We start from the raw sequence: 23,163 nt of genomic DNA on the forward strand, positions 1-23,163 counted from the left end.
ATATATATTATAAACAAATATGTGTGAAAATAATTTCCTTCATTATTAATACTATGCAGTTTAGCCTTTTAAGACATTAGCCTTCTTGAAACGGCTAATTTTTCCAGTTTTTCTAATCTGTATATCTTTCTATCCATATGTTAATATCTTTTATATGGTTCTATTGAAGCCTGTTTCAAGATTTTCATCTGTCTTCAAAATAAGAATCATATTTTCATTCCCTTTTGATATTTGTTTCTCTGACTTTTTTAAAAAGGTATCTTTTACTCTTTGCCTTTTATATCAATTTTGGTTTTTACGAAAGAGTTTTAAACAAAATACTTATTAAAATATTTGGGGTAAAAGTAATTTTAGACCTTATTTTCCTATACTGTATTTTACTACTGGACAGTGCAATGGGTTAAATGGCAATGTTTGTTTCTAACATACTTATCTTCAAAGATTATTTTTACCTCTTGAAGTATACAACAATAACCTTCTTTCAAATGTAAGAAATTTAACAGACAGTATGTGCTAACTTTGGCATAGATATAGAATTGATATATATACATAAAATGATATATATACATAAAATCACACAGACAGCTTTTGATTGCATTTAAGATGAGATTTAAAAAGAGATTTTTAAAGTCTTATATAGTTAAGTATTAAGAATTTTATTTTCTAGTTATGTCAGAGCAAAGGAAAAAGTGTAAACCACACTATTTTTATGCAGCAATACAGAGAAGGGAAATTATCTGAAGACTGGGAAAGTGGTTTTCAAAAGGAAAAGATTGATTTTTATAATTATCCTCTGATACGAGACTTGTGAGAAAAATAATAGGGCAATTTTTAGAGAAAAAATTATAATAGTTTAGAGAACAGAGCAAACAAAAGAAATGTATTTCAAAAGATGGCATTTACTAGATAATATTGATTTTTCTAATGCCAACTTGAAAAAGACAGATACAAGGTGTACATCAATGTTAGTGAAACATTTTATGGAATCTATCATGACATTCTATCTAGATCAGATAGCTTACTTGTTTTTAGCATCTTGATAATAACAAACTTCTCATTCAGGGAATTCACTTGCTCTCAGCCTAGAGACCTATCAATTCCATTCTTTTCCTTTTACACAGACATGGTAAATTTGGAGTCCACTGAGATATTCATAAACTGGTGGGATCATGGTAACAGAAGGTCAGTTATATACATTGTATCCATGCCTCATTTATTTATTCATTCAACAAATATCTTTTGAAGCCTACTAGTTCAAGGCATTGTTCTACATCCCGGGAATACAACTGTGGTAAAAGACAAAGTCCTTATCTGATGAAGATTTCATTCTTTCTGAAAAATGCAGATAAAAAATAAAAATTACAATATCAGCAAAAACACATATTATAAAGAAGACAAGACGGGGGGGCGTGGTAATTGCCTATATTGCTATTTTAGATCAAGGAAGACCTACTTAGGTAAGTATCTTTAAAACAGAGACTCGAGTGAGCAAGAATGAACTAACCATATAAAAACCAGATAAAAGGTATAGCCAAATGGAAAGCTAAAGTCAGAGAGGTGGATTTGGGACCAGACTTTGCAGAGCATTGAAGTCCATGGCAGGCGTTCGTATTTTATTCATTCAACGTACATTTGGAAATAACTTTGGAGTGTTTAAGCAGAGATGTAGTAAGACTCAAAATATATTTTAGGAAGATCACTCTGGCAGTTGAGTTGAGAATGATTGTGATGGGTCAAAGGTAAAAGCAGGGTGAAAATTAGAAGGCTCTTCAAAACCCAACAAATACTTATTGAGTGCCTAGCATGTGCTAGGGCTTTCCAGGCAGCACTAGTGGTAAAGAATCCACCTGCAAATGCAGGAGATATGGGTTCTATCGCTGGTTCGGGGAGATCCCCTGGAGGAGGAAATGGCAACCTGCTCCAGTATTCTTGCCTGGGAAATCCCAGGGACAGCAGAGCCTGGCAAGCTACAGTCCATAGAGTCGCACAGAGGTGGACACCACCGAAGCGACTTAGCATAAGACATAGCACACAACACTGAGACAAAGAGATGCTGGCAGATTCTGGATATGACCCTAGAGACAAAAATGACAGGGCTTGTTGATGAGCTGATTATTGAAAAGAAAACAATAAAGGTTGATTTTAAGGATTGGAGGCTTGAGTGATTGGGCTAGGGGGTGTCATTTACTAGGATAAGGAAGGCTGGGAGAAGCTTAACTAGGAGGAACCTAAGGCTTTGTTTTGGAAATATTCAAACTGAGATGCCTCTCAGTTATCAAAATACCAAGAAAAGAGTAAGATGCCAATCTGGGTCTAAAGAGAGTCCAAAGTTGCAGGGAGAAAGCTGCATGTCATTGATACAGGATGATTTGAACACCATTACCTTTAGTTTTGAAAAGCACCACTTGCACAGGAAACTTCAAACTTAAATTAACTTGGTTTTGATACAAATAATGTCACAAGAATCAAAGAATACAATTGAGTATATTCACACCACTTATATGCAAGAGATAATTTAAGAGAAAAAGAACATTTTTATTTAATAACAAATTTTAAAGGTCAGACTCTGAATCAATTCAAGTATCCCCCAGTCATACAAAATATGAAACTTAAAACACACATTCTATTCAAATGGAATTCAAAATGGAAGAAATATTAGCAGATGAAAGTAATTTTATTAAAACTGGTGGCCAATAAGAATGTGGTCATAGGTCAACACACAGTGATAGACTTTTCCACTTCCTATAGTGCAACCTTTAATGATATTCCTTAGCATTTTTGCCTTATAGTTAATAGAGATAAATATTTCCTTTAAATACTGAAAATAATAATATCTAGTAATATAGTATAGGGCTTTATGGTTTATCTTCAACATAATTGTAGCATATTTAGGTTAACTATAATGAACCTCAAGAATATAGATCATGAAAAGCATACTAACACTTGTAACGTCATTAAGAGTAGGTCAGAATGTGTCTATAACGTATTCAAGGTCTAGAAATCTAAACAAGTTTTCACAAATAGAATGGATGTGGCTTATATCAATGACATGCATCGATACAAATTAAAACAGGACAGTGTGACTGAGGGAAATCAATGCTGACCTCAGGACCAGAAAAATTCAGTTTCTTCCCTCAATTATTCCACTAGCTTTTGGACTTCCCTGGTGGCTCAGTGGTAAAGAACCCACCTGCAGTGCAGGAGATGAAGTTTTGGTCCCTGGGTTGGGACGATCCCCTGGGGAAGGAAATGGCACCCACTCCAGTATTCCTGTTGGGACAATCCCATGAACAGAGGAGTCTGGTGGGCTACAGTCCATGGGGTCCCAAAGAGTCAGACACAACCGAGGAACTGAGCACATACACAGCTTCTGGGATTTGGAGCAGGTCACTTAAACTTTCTAGGCCTTATCTGTCATCACTGAAATGGGGGGCTTCTAATATTGTCATCTAGATCTAAAATTCTCTATGTGCTGTGATGATGTAAAAATCATCCCTCACACTTCTTTTATACTCTTACTACCACATAATAATGTGTTAGATTTTTTCTTACCTCTATTCTCTATAATTTGTTTCATCCTCCATAATACTTCAAGTCTAATTTTTCTGGAATTCACCTCTAATCATGCCTTTCATGATTCCATACTAATTACAAAATAAAATGCAAATTTCCCAGAATAACCTTTTGTATTATACATGATCTTTCATATTACAACTTCCATCTGCCTTTCTTGTTTAATTGTGCTCTGTACCTACTCTTCACCTACTCAACCACAGACACTTATGATCCCCTTACACTTATGTCCCAGACAGACATGTTCAAGCCTCTGATTTACATTTTCACATTTGCTTCACATAAAAACTATCCTCGTAGAAACTGAGATCACATAACTTTTTTCTCCCTGAAACCTCCCTCATGGTCTCCATTCAGAACTGAAGATTTTGCCTCATGCGCTTATGTATATCTTTATTGTGGGACCTGTTAGTCTGTCTTGGATTACAGTTATTTATTATCAGCCTTCGTCTTAAGATCTGGTACTACAAAGTAAGACCTTTGTAATTCACACAGTGCTTTGAAAATTTTGGGTGTCCAATAAAATGCTTGCCGAATTGAATTGAAAGAAATCAGGATATTACTATTAAATAAACAGAAAACATGGACAGCTTCTTAGTAGTACATAGAATGTGTTGAGGCCCTAGGTGAAAGATACTAGGCTAGTTCTATAATAGACTGCCGGATTCAGTTCTGCAACCCTATATACCATCTATTGGTATCCCCAATTTACAGATGAGAAAACTGAGAGAGGTCACCTAAATTGGCCAATGGTCACAAAGCAGGTAAAGGGGATCACCCAGATTCCTGCCTAAGTGCCTAAGCGTAGGAAAAACGCTCTAAACTGCTTTGTTCCTGGGTTTCAAACTGCTTTCCTTCTCGACATTGCTACAATGGCTGAAATTCCCAAATGGGAAGAGGGTGTTGCAGAGGAAATGTGCAGTATGAAAACGCTCCCCCTTGCTCTTAATGCTTAAATACTCTTAACAGTTTCTCTGCCGATTTTTTATCACTCAAACATGAAAACTGCTTCTTTTGAGCAAATCTGGTATCTATCTTTACTAGAGCTCTCTTCATTTTGTTTCAGAAAAAAATATACTGAGCATTTCTTCTTAAAAAAATAAAAATAAAAAGAATATATTGACTTTTTATTTAAACATTTTCCCATAAGTTTTCTGGGAATTTAAGATAAACTTTAAGATGAAGACCCTGCTCAAGATAAGGTGAACAGCATGCCTGGATTCTAAGTACAGGCCAATTGTAGGAACCCAATCTGTTAAATTCCTGGAAGCATGAGTCCCATTACACCCTGCTGCCACTTTGGTACATGTCACCACGGCCATCTGGCACTATTCTGGTGCTTTTCAGGAAAGAATAGCCTCAGGCTTCAGTGGAAATGCCAGATCAGAGGACAGAAGTTCAAGATGGCCATGTGTACAAGAGGTTTAATGACACCCAGAGCAAAGGGGTGCCAGGCACTTTTGAATCATGCTCTTAATTATACGGTATTCTAAGGTCTTGATTATTTTTTTTCCTGTTCAGTTTTCTCTAATTTTTTTTTTAATATCTTAAGAACTTTAATTATATCTTGGACATTGTCGACTTTCATCTTCACTTCTATTTTCCATAGCAAATGACTCAAATACAAGATACCAGGAATTGGCACATTTCAAGCTCCCCAGATGCTTTCCTATCGTGTTTCCTTTGGATCACTTTCTCTAACTGCACAGAGATGGCCCAGTGAATGCCTCTGACATAGCAATCGTCATTTGGGATGGCAGTTGTTCCTTTACTTTTCTCTCTTACTCAATAAGAGATCCTGAGAGCAGGGAAATGATCCCATTCACTTCTCTATCCAAAGGGCCTAGTATTATGGGAGGACCTGCCATACTGGGTAAACTTGATGTACCAAATTAATGCATATGTGGATGATTTAAATAGAGATGTCAATGTTTACATGGTTCTTTTAAGTGTAGTTAACTTGACTAAAGAAAAAACCCCGAGTTAAAAGACCCTTGTTACTTCTACTGTAGAAAATGCTCCTACTGTGAATTTCTAGAATTCTAATAATTTCTTTTCAACAATTCAGAACACAAGAAACTCAAATTGAGTGCTTCAAATAATAATGGTAATTGATAGGAAAGAGAGAACAAATCCAATATATATGTTAGGTTTAAGGAGGAAAATGTATTGTATGTCTTTATGAAAAGTGAAGTCTGTCACTAAGTTGTGTCTGACTGTTTGCAATCCAGTGGACTGTAGCCCGCCAGGCTCCTCTGTCCATGGGATTCTCCAGGCAAGAGTACTGGAGTGGGTTGCCATTTCCTTCTCCAGGGGTTCTTCCTGACAGTGATTGAACCTGGGTCTCCTGCTTGGCGGGTGGATTCTTTACCACTCAGCCACCAGGGAAGACCCGTTATATCTTCATGCCCAAATATAAATTATATCTTTACAGATCTAAAAAGACTAGTTAAAATCACTGTGATCTAACAGTAAAGTTTAAAAAATGGCATGTGCTTGTTTTATTGGGGTTCCCTGATAGCTCAGTTGGTAAAGAATCTGCCTGCAATGCAGGAGACCTGGTTCGATTCCTGGGTCAGAAAGATCCACTGCAGAAGGGATAGGCTACCCACTCCAGTGTTCTTGGGCTTCCCTTGTGGCTCAGCTGGTAAAGAACAAGCCTGCAAAGCAGGATTCTTTTATTATGCAGGTTGTTTTATCACCTGAATATTGATCTAGCATGAAGATTGGAGTACTCAGATACGCAGATGACACCACCCTTATGGCAGAAAGTGAAGAGGAACTAAAAAGCCTCTTGATGAAAGTCAAAGAGAAGTGTGAAAAAGTTGGCTTAAAGCTCAACATTCAGAAAACGAAGATTATGGCATCCGGTCCCATCACTTCATGGGAAATAGATGGGGAAACAGTGGAAACAGCGTCAGATTTTATTTTTTTGGGCTTCAAAATCACTGCAGATGGTGACTGCAGCCATGAAATTAAAAGACGCTTACTCCTTGGAAGGAAAGTTATGACCAACCTAGATAGCATATTCAAAAGCAGAGACATTACTTTGCCGACTAAGGTCCGTCTAGTCAAGGCTATGGTTTTTCTAGCAGTCATGTATGGATGTGAGAGTTGGACTGTGAGGAAGGCTGAGCACCAAAGAATTGATGCTTTTGAAGTGTGGTGTTGGAGAAGACTCTTGAGAGTCCCTTGGACTGCAAGGAGATCCAACCAGTCCATTCTGAAGGAGATCAGCCCAGGGATTTCTTTGGAAGGAATGATGCTAAAGCTGAAACTCCAATACTTTGGCCACCTCATGCGAAGTGATGACTCATTGGAAAAGACTCTGATGCTGGGAGGGATTGGGGGCAGGAGGAGAAGGGGACGACAGAGGATGAGATGGCTGGATGGCATCATGGACTCGATGGACGTGAGTCTGAGTGAACTCTGGGAGTTGGTGATGGACAGGGAGGCCTGGCATGCTGTGATTCATGGGGTCGCAAAGAGTCGGACATGACTGAGCGACTGAACTGAACTGAACTGAACTGAACTAAGTTTGTAGTCACCAGCTTTAACCTCAGGTTCTGATTTGCTCCTGTTACATAATTACACAAGTATATGTACTGTCTTGGAAAGCATTTTGTTCTTTAAAGCTAATTTGAGACTAAGACCTGAGGCTGGAAACCTGTCTTTCATTTCTTAAAAGTAACTGCTTTGAAATATTTTCTTCAGTTCAGTTCAGTCATTCAGTCATGTCTGACTCCTTGTGACCCCATGAACCGCAGCACACCAGGCCTCCTTGTCCATCACCAACTCCCGGAGTTTACCCAGCCCATGTCCACAGAGTTGGTGATGCCATCCAACCATCTTATCCTCTGTCGTCCCCTTCTCCTCCTGCCCTCAGTCTTTCCCAGCATCAGGGTCTTTTCCAGTGAGTCAGCTCTTTGCATCAGCTGGCCAAAGTGTTGGAGTTCAGCTTCAACATCAGTCCTTCCAGTCAACACCCAGGATTGATCTCCTTTAGGATGGACTGGTTGGATCTCCTTGCAGTCCAATAGACTCTCAAGAGTCTTCTCCCACACCACAGTTCAAAAGCATCAATTCTTCGGTACTCAGCTTTCTTTATAGTCCAACTCTCACATCCATACATGACCACTGGAAAAACCATAGCCTTGACAGCTATAATTTCCTTGCCCATAGAACATATACCTGTCTTTTAAAAACATGAGTATAAATCACAACTTAGTGCTACTAATATTTGACAAGTATCATTTAAAGTTCATACTTTTACATTTCTGAATTCATCTGATCTTCAAAACACCCATCTGATGAAGGTACTATTACTATCCCCATCTTACAGATGAGGTAACTGAAACACAGAAGTATCACATGGTTTATACAACATTATACAGTTTGTTAACTAGATTATAAAATGAAGAAATCTAGTATTTGAGTTCATGTTTGTATGCCAACTCCCTCTTGCTAAAAATTTTTACCACTGACCTTACTCTCCAGCAGAAATTGAGAAATAGCAGAAAATAAATTAATATAATGCACATTTTTTCTTTGTATACTATGAATGTCATCATACAATTTCTGCTGTGAGTGGTACTCCTAAAAAAAGTGAGATCTTCATAAACTCAGATTAAATAGTAATTTTTGATTAAATAGTATTTTTTGATTCCCTGGTGGCTCACACGGTAAAGAGTCTGTCTGCAATGCGGAAGACCTGTGTTCAATCCCTGGGTCAGGAAGATCCCCTGGAGAAAGAAATGGCAACCCACTCCAGTTCTTGCCTGGGAAACCTCATGGACGGAGGAGCCTGGCAGGCTATATAGTCCATGGGGTCATGAAGAGTCAGACACAACTGACTGACTTCACCTTCTCTTTCAAATAATATTTTAACTATTAGTGTAATTATTTTATTCATATAGAAAAAACATATATATTTGGACCTGAATAGTTTAATAAAAGAACACATAGTATTTTGGGATCCAACACATATGTCTTGATATCAAATGAAATAGGAGGTAATGAAAAAGTGGAAAAAATATTCAATGATGTCAGAGTAATAAAATTAACTAAAAGCTCTGTATTTGAGATATGGAATAAGAGAAACAAATTTCTGATTTTGATATTTAATGTGACAATCTTAAGTTATATACACATAAATTATTGACTTTGAGACATCAATATTTGTAAACTACTTCTTTTGAGTTGTTTACTAAGTTAAGTATCAAATTTGTCCTTAAAACATTGCATGTCATACTAACTTCAAAGTTTATTCAAAATGTAGTTTCCACCACTTTCTTTAACCATTTTTAAAATTGAAGTATAGGTAGTTTATAATATGGTGCTAGTTTCAGGTGTACAGCAAAGCGACTCAATTATATGTGTGTGTGTGTGTTCTTTTCCAGATTATTTTCCATTGTAGGTTATTACAAGGTACTGAATACAGTCCCCTGTGGTATAGAGTGGGTCTTTGTTGTTGATTATATATATAGCAGTGTGCATCTAATAATCCCGAACTCCTAGTTTATCTCCCTTCACTCAGCTATCCCCTTTGGTAACCATAAGTTTGTGGTCTATGAGTCTATTTCTGTTTTGTAAATTAGTTCATTTGTACATTTTTTTTTAGACTCCACAAATGAGTGATGTCATATGGTATTTATCTTTCTTTTGTTACTTACTTCACTTAAAATGATAATGTCTAGGTACATCCACGCTGTTACAAATAAACCATTTTATTTAAGGACTATAAAAGTTTATGTTTTATATTATGTAGTAACTAATTAGTTTATCTAGCAAATGGTTATTGAGTGTATACCATGTGCCTGATATATTTCATTCAATCCATAAGTTATCCAAAGAAGGGATCTAATCTACTCTGGGAGATGATAATTCAGCAATATATCATTAGCCACTGTCTTTTCAAATTTGTCTCCTATATAATTGTTGCTCAGTTGCTAAGTCATGTCTGACTCTTAGATCATATTTAAATGCACATTATAGGCCAACCTTCAGGATTAAAATCTTTCCAAGGCTGCTTAAGACCTTATTTACTTAAATATGTCTATAAAAGGGGTTGATGAATAAGAGATATCGAAGGGGGCTGTTAATGTGGGACATTAATAACTTTAATTTTCTAACATCCTAAGGGTATGATTAAATTAAGTATGATTGTTATGTGTTTCATTGTGAGATGCACCAAAAAGTCAAATTATGAACAAAATATATAAAAGAAATAAAATCTAATATGGGATAAAAGTATATCTCACAAAGAAACACATTTTTATTACTAACAATTCTAATAATTTATTCTCCCAAAGCAACAATAAAAAAAATGCCTTTGCTGGCATGTGCACTTTATATCAAATAATTTTCTATGAAAATTAAAACTACAAGTTCTTTGTTTAAATATGCCTCTCTTTGAAGTTGCAAATCTCAAATAATCTGTAGGTATGCTCCAGATCATAAATGAGCAAAAATATAATTAAGAATGAGGACTTAGAGATCTTAGAGATTGATTCAATCTTAACCTTCATCACAACTTTTTCATATACAAATGTCACCACTGGCTGAGAAAAGAAAGTTAAGAAAAACAATTATGTTCATAACTATCAGTCTTATTTTACTCCATCCATTCAATAGAACTTTATTGAAATTCTACTATAGATTAGAAGGTATGCCAGTAGTGATTCCATATTATTTCCATTAATTTAACCAAAAAGCATATAATAAACAATCAATAAGTATTTATTAAATGAATAAATGAATTTTCATAAAAGTACAAACAGAATACACTCTGCTATTTTACTTTGGCACCCATTTTGGAGTATCTTTAATATAAGAATGGTCTCTTTTAGACCATCCATGAAGGCCCAGTTTCTGAGGCATGAATAGAACTTAATTAAATGATGATTTTTACCACCAAAGCATTCCTAGAGCACAGGCTTTGGTGAGGACATTAAATTGCAGACCATACATCCACACATATTTCCATGGTTATTACTCACAAACAACTGTCCATTAAATGTACTGATAACTTGTTCACCTTTTCCTGAAAATACATTGATTTTTATTACCTTTATTTCCTCTTCTCTTTAATTTGTACCTAAATGGCCTAATGTCAGTTTTAGCAGAATGTACAGAAGCCATCTTGATTTCAAAACCAGGCCCAAGGTGTCCCTGGGAGGTGTGAGCAGGAAGGGTTCCTTCTTGGCATTCAGTTTTTTTGTGGCATAAGATGGCAAAGTAGACGGAATTGCACAAAGGAATTGTGCTCTTCTGCGAGAACTCCAAAACTACAACTCGCTACTGAACAACCATCAAATGGAGAATGTTAGATCCCATCAAAAAAAAAAAAAAAAAAAAAAAAACCTCCATGTCCAAGGGCAAAGAAGTAGCTACAGCAAGACGATAGGAGGGGTAAAATCGAATTTAGAATCAAATCCCTTACCCACTAGAGATGCTCAGAGGGCTCAAACAACCCTTGTGAGCACAAGAACCCAGAGACCCCACAGAGACTGACCAGAACTGTGTTTGAGTGTCTCCTGAGAAGGTATAGGTCAGTGGTGGCCCACCACAGGGGCAGGGGCTCTGGCTGCAGCTGACCTGGGCATGGTATAAGGCCTCTTGGAGGAGGTCACCGTTAAACACACCATAGAGCTGCCAGAACTTATACAGGACGGGGAAACAGACTCTTGGAGGGCACACTAGAAACTTGGGTGCACCAGGACCCAGGAAAAAGAAGCAATGATCTCACAAGAGATTGACCCAGACTTGCCCGTGATTGTCCACGAGTCTCCAGTGGAGGCATGGGTCAACAGTGGTCTGCTGCAGAATCAGGGGTACTGAGTGTGACATGCCTGCATGGGACCTCTTCAAGGAGGTCCTATTATTTTCATTACCTCCACCATAGTTTGGCCTCAGGTCAAACAACAGGGAGGAAACACAGCCCCACCCATCAATAGAAAATTGGATTAAAGATTTACTGAGCATGGCCCTGACCATCAGAACAAGACCCAGTTTCCCCCTCAGTCAGTCTCTCTCATCAGGAAGCTTCCACAAGCCTCTTACCCTCCTCCATCAGAGGGCAGACAGAATGAACCACAATCACAGAAAACTAACCAAACTGATCACATGGACCACAGCCTTGTCTAACTCAATGAAACTATGAGCTATGAAGTGTAGGGTCATCCAAGATGGACAGGTCTTGGTGTAGAGTTCTGACAGAACGAGGTCCACTGGAGAAAGGAATGACAAACCACTTCAGTATTCTTGCCTTGAGAACCTCATGAATAGCATGAGAAGGCAAAAAGATAGGATACTGAAAGATGAACTCCCCAGTTCAGTAGGTGCGCAGTATGCTACAGGAGATAAGTGGAGAAATAACTCCAGAAAGAATGAAGAGATGGAGCCAAAGCAAAAACAAAACCCAGTTATGGACATGACTGGTGATGGAAACAGAGTCTGATGCTGTAAAGAGCAGTATTGCTTAGGAACCTAGAATGTTAGATCCATGAATCAAAGCAAATTGGAAGTGGCCAAACAGGAGGTGGCAAGACTGAATATGAACATTTTAGGAATCAGTGAACTAAAATGGACTGGAATGGGTGAATTTAACTCAGATGACCATTATATCTACTACTGTGGGCAAGAATCCCTTAGAAAAAATGGAGTAGCCATCATAGTAAACAAAGGAGTCTGAAATGCAGTACTTGGATACAATCTCCAAAATGACAGAATGATCTCTGTTCATTTCCAAGGCAAACCATTCAATATCTCAGTAAGCCAAGTCTATGTCTGGAACCAGTAATGGTGAAGAAGCTGAACTTGAACAGTTCTATGAAGACCTACAAGACCTTCTAGAACTAACACCCAAAAAAGATGTCCTTTTCATTATAGGGGACTGGAATGCAAAAGTAGGATGTCAAGAGATACCTGCAGTAACAGGCCAATTTGGCCTTGGAGTACAAAATGAAGCAGGGCAAAGGCTAACAGAGTTTTGTCAAGAGAATGCACTGGTCATAGTAAACACCCTCTTCCAAAAACACAAGAGAAGACTCTACACATGGACATCACCAGACGGCCAACACAGAAATCAGATTGATTATATTCTTTGCAGTGAAAGATGGAGAAGCTCTACACTGTCAGCAAAAATAAGACTTGGAGCTGACTGTGGCTCAGATCATGAACTCCTTGCCAAATTCAGCCTTAAATTGAAGAAAGCAGGGAAAACCACTAGACCATACAGGTATGACCTAATCATATCCCTTACAATTATACAGTGGAAGTGACAAATAGATTTAAGGGACTAGATCTGATAGACAGAGCACCTGAAGAACTATGGATGGAGGTTCATGACACCACTGTACAGCAGGCAGTGATCAAGACCATCCCAAGAAAAAGAAATGCAAAAAGGCAAAGTGGTTGTCTGAGGAGGCCTTACAAATAGCTGTGAAAAGAAGGGAAGCAAAAGGCAAAGGAGAAAAGGAAAGATATACCCACCTGAATGCAGAGTTCCAAATACTAGCAAGGAGAGATAAGAAAACCTTTCTCAGTGATCAATGCAAAGAAACAGGAAAACAATAGAATGGGAAAGACTAGAGATCTCGTGAAGAAAGTTAGAGATACCAAGGGACTATTTCATGCAAATATGGGCACAATAAAAGACAGAAATGGCATGGACCTAACAGAAGCAGAAGATATTAAGATGAGGTGGCAAGAATATACAGATGAACTATACAAAGAAGATCTTCATGACTGAGATAACCATGATGGTGTGATCACTCACCTAGAGCCAGCTATCCTGAAATGTGAAGTCAAGTGGGCTTTAGAAAGCATCATTATGAACAAAACTAGTGGAGGTGATGAAATTCCAGTTGAGCTGTTTCAAATCCTAAATCATGATGCTGTGAAAGTGCTGCATTCAATATGCCAGCACACTTGGAAAACTCAGCAGTGGCCACAGAAGTGGAAAAGGTCAGTTTTCATTCCAATCCCAAAGAAAGGCAATGCCAAAGAATGCTTAAACTACCACACAATTGCACTCATCTCACATGCTACCAAAGTAATGCTCAAAATTCTCCAAGGCAGGCTTCAAGAGTATGTGAATCGAGAACTTCCAGATGTTCAAGTTGGATTTAGAAAAGTCAGAGGAACCAGAGATCAAATTGCCAACATCCACTGGATCATCAAAAAGCAAGAGAGTTCCAGAAAAACATCTGCTTTATTGACTATGTCAAAGCCTTTGACTGTGGATCACAACAAACTGTGGAAAACTTAAAGCTGTAGGAATACCAGACAACCTTACCTGCCTCCTGAGAAATCTGGATGCAGGTCAGGAAGCAACAGTTCGAACTGGACATGGAACAATAGACTGGTTCCAAATGGAAAGGAGAACATCAAGGCTGTATATTGTCACCCTGCTTATTTAACTTACATGCAGAGTACATCATACGAAATGCCACGCCAGATGAAGCACCAGTTGGAATCAAGATTGCTGGGAGAAATATCAATAACTTCAGATATGCAGACGACACCACCCTTATGGCAGAAAGCGAAGAAGACATAAAGAGTCCCTTGATGAAAGTGAAAGAGGAAAGTGAAAAAGTTGGCTTAAAACTCAACATTCTGAAAACCAAGATCATGGCATCTGGTCCCGTCACTGCAAAGCAAACAGATGGGGAAACAATGAAACCATGAGAGACTTTATTTTCTTGGGCTCCAAAATCACTGCAGATGGTGACTGCAGCCATGGAATTAAAAGACGCTTGCTCCTTGGAAGAAAAGCTATTACCAAACTAGACAGCATATTAAAAAGCAGGCATTACTTTGCCAACAAAGGTCTGTCTAGTCAAAGCTATGGTTGGATGTGAGAGTTGGACTATAAAGAAAGCTGAACACTGAAGAGTTGATGCTTTTGAACTATAGTGTTGGAGAACACTCTTGAGAGTTCTTTGGATTGCAAGTCCAAGGACCAAACCATTTAATCCTAAAAGAAATCAGTCCTGAATATTCATTGGAAGGACTCATGCTGAAGGTGAAACTCAAATACTTTGTACACTTGATAAGAACTGACTCATTTGAAAAGACCCTGATGCTGGGAAAGATTGAAGGTGGGAGGAGAAGGGGGTGACAGAGGATGAGATGGTTGGATGGCAACACTACTCAATGGAAATGAATTTGAGTATGTTTCGGGAGTTGGTGATAGACAGGGAAGCCTGGCTTGCTGCAGTCCATGGGGTTGCAAAGAGTCTGACATATCTTAGAGACTAAAAAACAACAAACTGTAAAGAAAATTCAGTTATTTTGTCACTGATATTGTAAATTATATCCTCACTCCTTTCAATGTTTCCACTTTCCTTTCCTGTCTGTCAGAGACCTCATCATGTCCAGAGAAGTCATTGTGAAATGATAAGTAGACAATTAGGCAATGAGAAATAAAAGCATCACTTACAATTTTATGATTTTTAGCTGTAAACATGCTTTTCAACAAGCCTAACAATTTGGAAAAGCAGAAGATCCATTCATAATTGCTTTAACTTGCTAATGCAATGTGATATGAAATATGTAAAGGTATTTAGACATAAAGTTCAAAAAGTGAACACAATTTGTTCATGTGTAGAATTATAATGACCTATATTGTGTTATAATCCAGAGGGAAACCCTGTAATGTAAGGAATTCTAGAAATAGTATAATCAGAGAGGAGCACTAGAACAGCAGCAGGGAGACAGGCTGTATTCTTGTCTGATATTAACCATAGTGTTTTTGGGTAACTCAGTTAACCTTTTCAAGCCACAGTTTTCTCATTTGTGATAGGAGACTCAAACCAAGTGTTCTGGGAGTACATGACTTTATTAGACCTAATTCAGCAATGAGACATTTCCTCACATTTTGTTGTTAATACGTTGCATGAGAAATAGCCTGTGATGTATACACATGAAGGGAAGAAATCTTTGTGATAATATTTGTAACAGATTCCCAAAGTAAACACTAAAAATTGCACCCTTAATGCTTTTTATTTAACAAGCCAATTTAGACAACTCAATCCCCTAAAGGAATCCCCGTGGCTTGCTCACAGATTCAATGTCCATTGCCTTCACATGCCTTTTCTCCTAATCCTCCTTGGTCTAACCTCCCTCCATTTCTCTTCTATGAGGAATTCTTTCCACTGTGCTTTATCATTCTCATGCTGCTAAGCTGCTAAGTCACTTCAGTCGTGTCCGACTCTGTGCGACCCCATAGATGGCAGCCCACTAGGCTCCTCTGTCCCTGGGATTCTCCAGGCAAGAATACTGGAGTGGGTTGCCATTTCCTTCTCCAATGCATGAAAGTGAAAAGTAAAAGTGAAGTCGTTCAGTCTCTTAGCGACCCCATGGACTGCAGCCTACCAGGCTCCTCCATCCATGGGATTTTATTCTCATAGACATACACAATCTATTTTTCTAAATTTTAAAAAAAATTCCGACTCTGCCCTCTCAGTCTACCCAAAGCTCCATGTTCACTCTTCCTTCACAGGAGTCTCAAGGGTACCACCTGTGCTTTCCCAAAGGAAGCATCTTTTTGGGTAGACAGCCCCTGTGCCATCTACACATCTGTGTTAGAATTAAACCAGTTGCTCTCTGCAGAAGATAACACTATCAAAGCCAAGTTCAGTAGCTAAATGAAGAGAAAACTCTGTTCCACAGAGTAGAACCCCCACAAGACATCATCCACACACATGACTTCCAAGATCACAAAGCTAGCCAAGTCACAGGAGAGGTCTCCCCAACCCACTCCCTCATTAAGGTTAGCATTATTAGAGTCATTGTGAGGTAGACTGGGGGTGATGGTAATGCAAGAGGAAGATGGACAAGCACCCAAATCATGGCTCTTCACTTAATTGCTGTGTTCCCAGAAAGACATTTAGCTCTTTGAGTTACAATATATTGATTTAAAAAATACGGATAATAATGCCTTCTTGCTGTGCTGTGCTTCATCGCTCAGTCGTGTCCGACCCTCTGTGACCCCACAGACTGTAGCCTGCCAGGCTCCTCTATCCATGGGGATTCTCCAGGCAAGAATACTGGAGTGGGTTGTCATGCCCTGCTCTAGGGGATCTTCCCAACCGAGGGATCAAACCCAGGTCTCCTGCATTGCAGGCAGATTCTTTACTGTCTGAGCCACCAGGGAAGCCCATGAACCCTGGAGTGGGCAGCCTATCCCTTCTCCAGGGAATCTTCCTGACCCAGGAATCGAACTGGGGTTTCCTGCATTGCAGGCAGATCCTTTACCAGCTGAGCTACCGGGAAGTCCCTTCTTGATACTACCTACAAATCATACTATCATTTAAAGTAGTTCTCAGGATTAAAGATAATGTATACATAGAGTCTGTAATCTAAAGGAGGCTTGAAATCGACTATTCCTTATTATTATTATCATTATTATTAACATCCCTTCAAGGTTGGTAGAAGGTACCCATTTTTTTCCCTACTAGGACAGGGATTACTATGAGTGACTTGACCATAAAGTGGAGCAACCTAGGAATAGTATAGGATTCCCTAACAGTTGGTTCTATGTTCAGACCTGGTTTCAGTATTTGTGGAAATGTCCTCATTTAGTGTCTCTAAAACCCAGGACTCTATTATTGTCTCTATTTCCTTTTCGTTTTTCACCAAAGGACTCTGCACTGTAACTTTAAAAAAGGAAGAAAGATTTGTCAGCTTGTCTCTCTTGGTAGGGTTTCTACTTCTTTGAGTGGACCACCTATGCCACGCTGAAAAGGGAAAAATCCTACAACTACTATTTTGGTATGTGCAATGCAGAAATGTCATTTTGTACTTCCTGCTGATGCTAGAGTTTATGTAAAAGGAAATCAGCTAGCTATATTTCCCAGGAAGATCGTGTGAGTTATAAAATTTTCACATAGATCTTGAGCTAAACAGAAATCTTATGAATTAATGTTTGCTACAATTAAGATACAGTGGACACTTTCCAGTGAGGAAAAACATAAAAACATGAAGGTTCTGTCAAGACACAATAATGTCTAGGCATGATGTTCAGACTGAACTAACCAGGGTATCTTTGCTTGCTTAAACAAAGGCCTTTTGAACTTCTTCAGGCAGGACAGTAACAGAGAAATGATGGCTTTTACTCCTGAACACAATGTCTAGATATTGATTTAAACTATAGTAACTAACCTGCATTAACTAAATACTGAAACATATCCATTAAGTACAATATTCAATTAGTGAAAATTTTCTATATGATTTCAAGCCTGTCATGTTTAAAATATTTTGAATTGGCTTCAGGTAGGTATTTCACATTCAAAGGATAGAGAATCTTTCCCCCATTTATTTATTAAGAACTTGCAACTTTTGGTTTCAAGGTTAATTTGTCATTTGTTTCTAGTAGATACTGAGTCAATGTGAACTCATATCTTGGAAAAGGATGACTAACGAGAACAAAATTGTGAGTCTGAGCACAGGTGGAACCATTATTAAGCACTGCATAAAGGGAATGAATTAGGCACACAACCAGCCTTCTCATGTATAATATTGGGTTCCTAAGCTACAACACCTTTTATTAATTTGAGGTGTGCTGCTGGCTGCAATTGCACTGTAAGTGATACAACCATCACTTGGAGAGGGCTTTGGAACTTTAAAGGCAAGAGAAACCTTTTCTTCAGTGGAATGTTCCTTTTCACCTGCTTTTCTGTTTAACCTGATAAGGCCTAGGGTATGCATGTTTTAAAGTTCCTTTCATAACTTGACTTTTCTCTTCCCAAATTAAACAGTGCAAAATTGAATTGTCAAACATGTTCATAAAGTGAGGTACCATGTTGGAAAGCATTTCCGTTTTTCAAATTAACATGTAATATTGGTATATTTAATTACTGTCAACCATAAACCCCTTTATCAGCATAAACAATTGGCAGCATAAACCAAAAATGTAAGAAAAAATGAATTATATCCATTAATTTACCATTTGCTTACCATCAAGTTTGGACATCACCTGAGACATGATTACTTGATTTTACTGACTGAGTACCTCAGCCTGTATACAGGATATAATTTCTATACCCTGTCACCATGCAAAAGCACCTGATACATCCTGAGTGCATATTCTAGCTCAGGTATGATAGCTGGTATATTTCATGCTTTAACTGTATAATATTTTCTAAGATACATGGATATTATAATTTCTAGTACATATGAATAAACATATTTATGTCATATCATGTAATTTTTATCACATATGTAGAAATTGAGGATGAGAGAAGTACCTTGGCCAGAATTATCCAAGTAGTATGTAGAACAGGTGGTATATGAACCAGGTCAGCCTGTCTATCAGACCAGGCTTTCTGGCCATAGTTCAGTTTAGCCTGATTTCAGCCCCTTCTGGTTGGAATGAATGTTGTTCTTCACTTCCCTAGTTAGTTTCTTCATGTGCTGTGCTGTGCTTAATGGCTCAGCCGTGTCTGACTCTTCGTGACCCCAGGGACCCAGGCTGCTCTGTCCATGGGGATGCTCCAGGCAAAAATACTGGAGTGGGTTGTCATGCCCTCCTCCAGGGCATCTTTCCAGCCTAGGGATCGAACCAAGGTCTCCTGCATTTCAGGCAGATTCTTTATCAAGTGAGCCACCAGGGAAGCCTGAGAATACTGGAGTGTGTAGCTTTTCATTTCTCCAGGGGACTTTCCTGACCCAGGAATTGAACCCGGGTCTCCTGCATTGCAGGTGTATTCGTTACCAACTGAGCTACCAAGGAAGACCTAGTTTTTTCATATTTAATGCCTATCATGAATAGCAATTTAAAACAGCCTGAACTCCAAGAAGAAAGACAAAGTTTAAATTGTCCATGGTATCACTGATTTGAGACCCAGAGACTTTTTCTCTAAAATTTATCTTCTGTTATAGAGAAACTTTATTTGGGATGGTAGGAAAATGTGTTAGTCTTTTCCTATATTATTTCTGACTTTAGTTATATGTTAAGAAAGGTCTTTCACACTGTAAAATCTAAAAAAATATATGGTTATGCTATTGTTACTGTTTAGTTTTTAGCCATTTCTTAAAATTTAAATTATTGGTCTATCTGGAATTTATTTTTGTATGGGATATGGTAGGAACCTAACTTAATTCTTAGGTCCCATTTTCTCCTCAACTTCTGGTCTTTTTTACCTTTTTATTCCTGACATTATTGTCTGACGTAACAGAAAAGACTTGAATATGTGCTTTGGGTTGATATGTGGTGAAAGACTCACTCAATTTTGTTCTTCCATTGTAATTACTAAGGTCTGGGGAAACTATGCTGGAAAGCAAAGTGCCATTACTCTTTAAATAATCAGTGTACTAATGTCTCCTCCCAATTTTGAGAGGCTCTTTAGTGGTTCATCATGAATATGAATTTCGGAGAGATCATTTGCAATCCAGTTCTGTGGCTCCTCCTTTGAAATCTGTTACTCTCAAGACATAATGTCATAAGTGCACATCCAGGCTCCATGAATTGTTTTCAAGCAATTGTTCTATACCTTGCCCTACTAGGGAATCCATAGAGGGTATCTGAATGGGTCAAAGTGAAGGTAATGATTTTGGGCTGTTTCCATTCATGGAAAAGAACAAACATTTGTGAGATGTTTGTTCCTAGAGTACATATTTCAAATGTCTTTTGAGGCATTTTTACTTCTAAAATTTTAAATTAAATGATAGTGTACTCCTATTAAAGGCACCTCAAAAGTGTACACATAGATTCTTTTAAGGTACATCCTTATTTCTCTGGTTTGCATCCTCTTTCATGAAAGTGTTTTCCTCAAAGCCATACAGCTGCAATCTAAATGTGGTCAGATTCTAGCTGACCTCAGGTGTGCTCTGTCCTGGAGGCAGAAGCCAGCAATTAACTGATTTCTCCTGGACAGATGTAATAGATCCAGAAGGGAATGAACGTGCTTTTGCACAAAACCACAGTGGATTAGCAATGCGACAAGTGGCCTGAGAGGATTTAACTTGAAGGCAGGGATCTCATCTCTGTATCCCTTTACCCTGTTCATCATGGAATCTTCTGTGCCCACATTTTTTTCCTCGGGAAAACTCTTCATAAGCTTTCAACAAAATTATCTAAACCGTGGCCTCAAAATCCCTTGTGAAAAGAGAAAGGACAAAAATAAATGAATCAATTAATTATTTTAAATAAACAGGTCAATTTTTTCCCTTCTTTTCTATGGGTCATGGATGAAGGAATCACCCATCATTTCTCTGAGACTTATGCAAATCATGTACATCTTTCTTAATCCTGAAACCATTTTTAAAAAAATTTGCAAAACCTAACAGAAACTTGCAGGTATACTGTTATCTATAAAAACAATCTGACAATGTCACTTCTCCCAAGTTTCAAAACAGTGACTATACCTCAACACAGATAAGCCTCACAATCATCAGATACAGAATCTACTATCTGTACTTGTAAGTGCTAAACCTCCATATTTGGCTGAAAAGACAGCCAAAGAAGGATATTTATAATTCAGCAATGGTCTTATACTTGTCTCTGCAATCCAGGCTCTAATTACACAGAATATAGTTTTATGCTTAAAAAACATATGATTTCACTAAACATATCCAACACATCTCTTCTCTACCTATGATTTAATAGACCTTTTGCTTAAAAATGTCTTCCTAATGCAATGGACCACAGTGCATGGAATCACTGGACCTGTCAATCTTTATAACCCTCCCATAAATTGTTCCTCCCTTAAATACCGCATTTTGGTAACTTAGACGCTCATTATGAATATATCTGCATGCTAACTGCTTATCTGTGATACTGCTCAGCACAGAATAAATGCACATGAACAAACATGTAAAATCAGATGATGTCATTTATTTTAAAAATATTATACATACGTATACATATGTATAAATATACATATACATGTATATATGCATATAATTTTTGTTAACCATGGAAAAAAGCCAATAGATTGATACCTAGAGATGTGGGCCCAATTTTAGAAGCAGATGTGAACACCATAGTAATTTTAATAGGGGAGGGGCTTTTTGTTTTTGTTTTTGTGTAATAAAGCAATCGATATTCCTGATCCTATATAAACATCCCCAGCCCTCAGACACCCAGGGCATGACTGTGTATTTGAACTCCCTGAGAAAGCTCACAGAGTTCTAGACAGGTATTCGTAGACTGAGGACACAAATCCCAAAATATCAGCATCATGGCCCTTCTGGGCCAGGGACGACGCTGTGCACACAGGCAGTCCAGGAGGGCCAGGGAACTAGCCCCACACTCACTCACACAGGTATCTCCCCGTCTGCAGGCCACCTAGCAGTGACAAGGCTACTGGCAACCAGCCCTGGCTGGCGGGCACTCACAGGCACACTCCGGGAAGATCCCGAGAAACCTAGGGGGAACGGGGAGCGTGGGGGCATTTAGGGGCAGCAGCGCGCACCCAGCACGGTCTCTGCGCCTCCAACACCTCCCGGGACCCGAACTGGCTCCGGAGCCCCCCGGAGGATCTGCATTACGCCAAGGCGCTGGGCCAACTCACCTCCACGAAATAAAAGCAGGGCAGGAGGGTCACGCTGTCCTTGATCACTTTGCCCTTTGGCCTCTCCTTCGCCGACATCCCTGCCGCCTGCCCGGGATGCGTCCTCCCCGGGGCGAGGTGTGCACAGCGCAGCCAAGGCGAGATGCCTCCTCCAGCCCGGCGCCGCTGATGTCACATTCCCCGCGGGCACCGCTGGAGCCAGCGCGGTGCAGGCAGCGCCCCCGCCTCTCCCCGCCCCTCTTTGCAGCAACCCAGCGGCTCCCAGAGCGAGCAGGTCCTCCGCCTCCTCTACTCTGGCTGCCACCCCCGGTTTTTCTCGGCGGAGACGTCCAGCTCCTTCCTCCAAGCTGTTGCTGCAATGGCTTCCCCTCCCCGCCACCCTCCCTCTGCTCTCCACAGCCCTGGCGAGGCTTCGTGGCGGTCGGGGCTTGACGTCAAGAATCGGCAAAGGGGGACGCACCCCTGGATGCTGCAGCAGAGAGGCTCAGGAGACCAGGCACCCACGGCCCCCCGGGAAGCCTCCTGGATCCCTCCAGGAACTCTAACTTCAGGATTGCTGGAGAGCGGAAGCTCAGCTTCTGCGCACTGACCCGCAGGACGAAAACCGACCTCCACCTGCGCGAGATTAAAACTTAGATCCCATACTGAAAAGTAGGCCGTGGTGGGAACTCACTGGGAGCTGGCTGCCATCCAGGAATGACTTCCCCGACTGAGGATTCTCTGCCTAGGAGACTCCCTGGCTCCCTAGGACACAGACTTAACCTGCTGATAAACTTTCACTATTGCCTGTCTGGGAATGGTGAGGCACTGGTGGAGGCGGATGTGTGGGCATCCTCATATAGCCCCAAAGCCACGATATTATGCTCTTACCTCATCATCGCACCCCCGGAACCACGTCAATGTTACAGTCATCACCGTAAAAGGAGACACTTCTCAGCCATTGACAATCTAAATTAAGTCCTTCACTTTATTGGTGATGTTCTTGGCTTGTCTCATCTTTAAGATTATTTTGGCAACCCAGAGGTGTCAAATGATATAGAGGAGAAAAAACTCAAAAATATAAAATACTGTG

At 39.3% G+C, this 23,163-nt stretch overlaps 1 protein-coding gene across 1 annotated transcript in view; it reads right to left on the minus strand.

The window, feature by feature from the left end:
* PLPPR4 (phospholipid phosphatase related 4) overlaps positions 1–22,297 on the minus strand; it is a 47,127-nt gene extending 24,830 nt beyond the window's left edge. The window contains exon 1 of the mRNA XM_052637802.1: positions 22,092–22,297. Within this exon, the coding sequence (XP_052493762.1) occupies positions 22,092–22,169 (78 nt within the window). The 5' untranslated portion in view covers positions 22,170–22,297. The remainder of the gene's footprint in view (positions 1–22,091) is intronic.
* Positions 22,298–23,163: the final 866 nt, after the last annotated feature.

Source organism: Budorcas taxicolor, chromosome 3 (genome assembly GCF_023091745.1).
Source record: "Budorcas taxicolor isolate Tak-1 chromosome 3, Takin1.1, whole genome shotgun sequence".
Lineage (NCBI taxonomy): Eukaryota > Metazoa > Chordata > Mammalia > Artiodactyla > Bovidae > Budorcas > Budorcas taxicolor.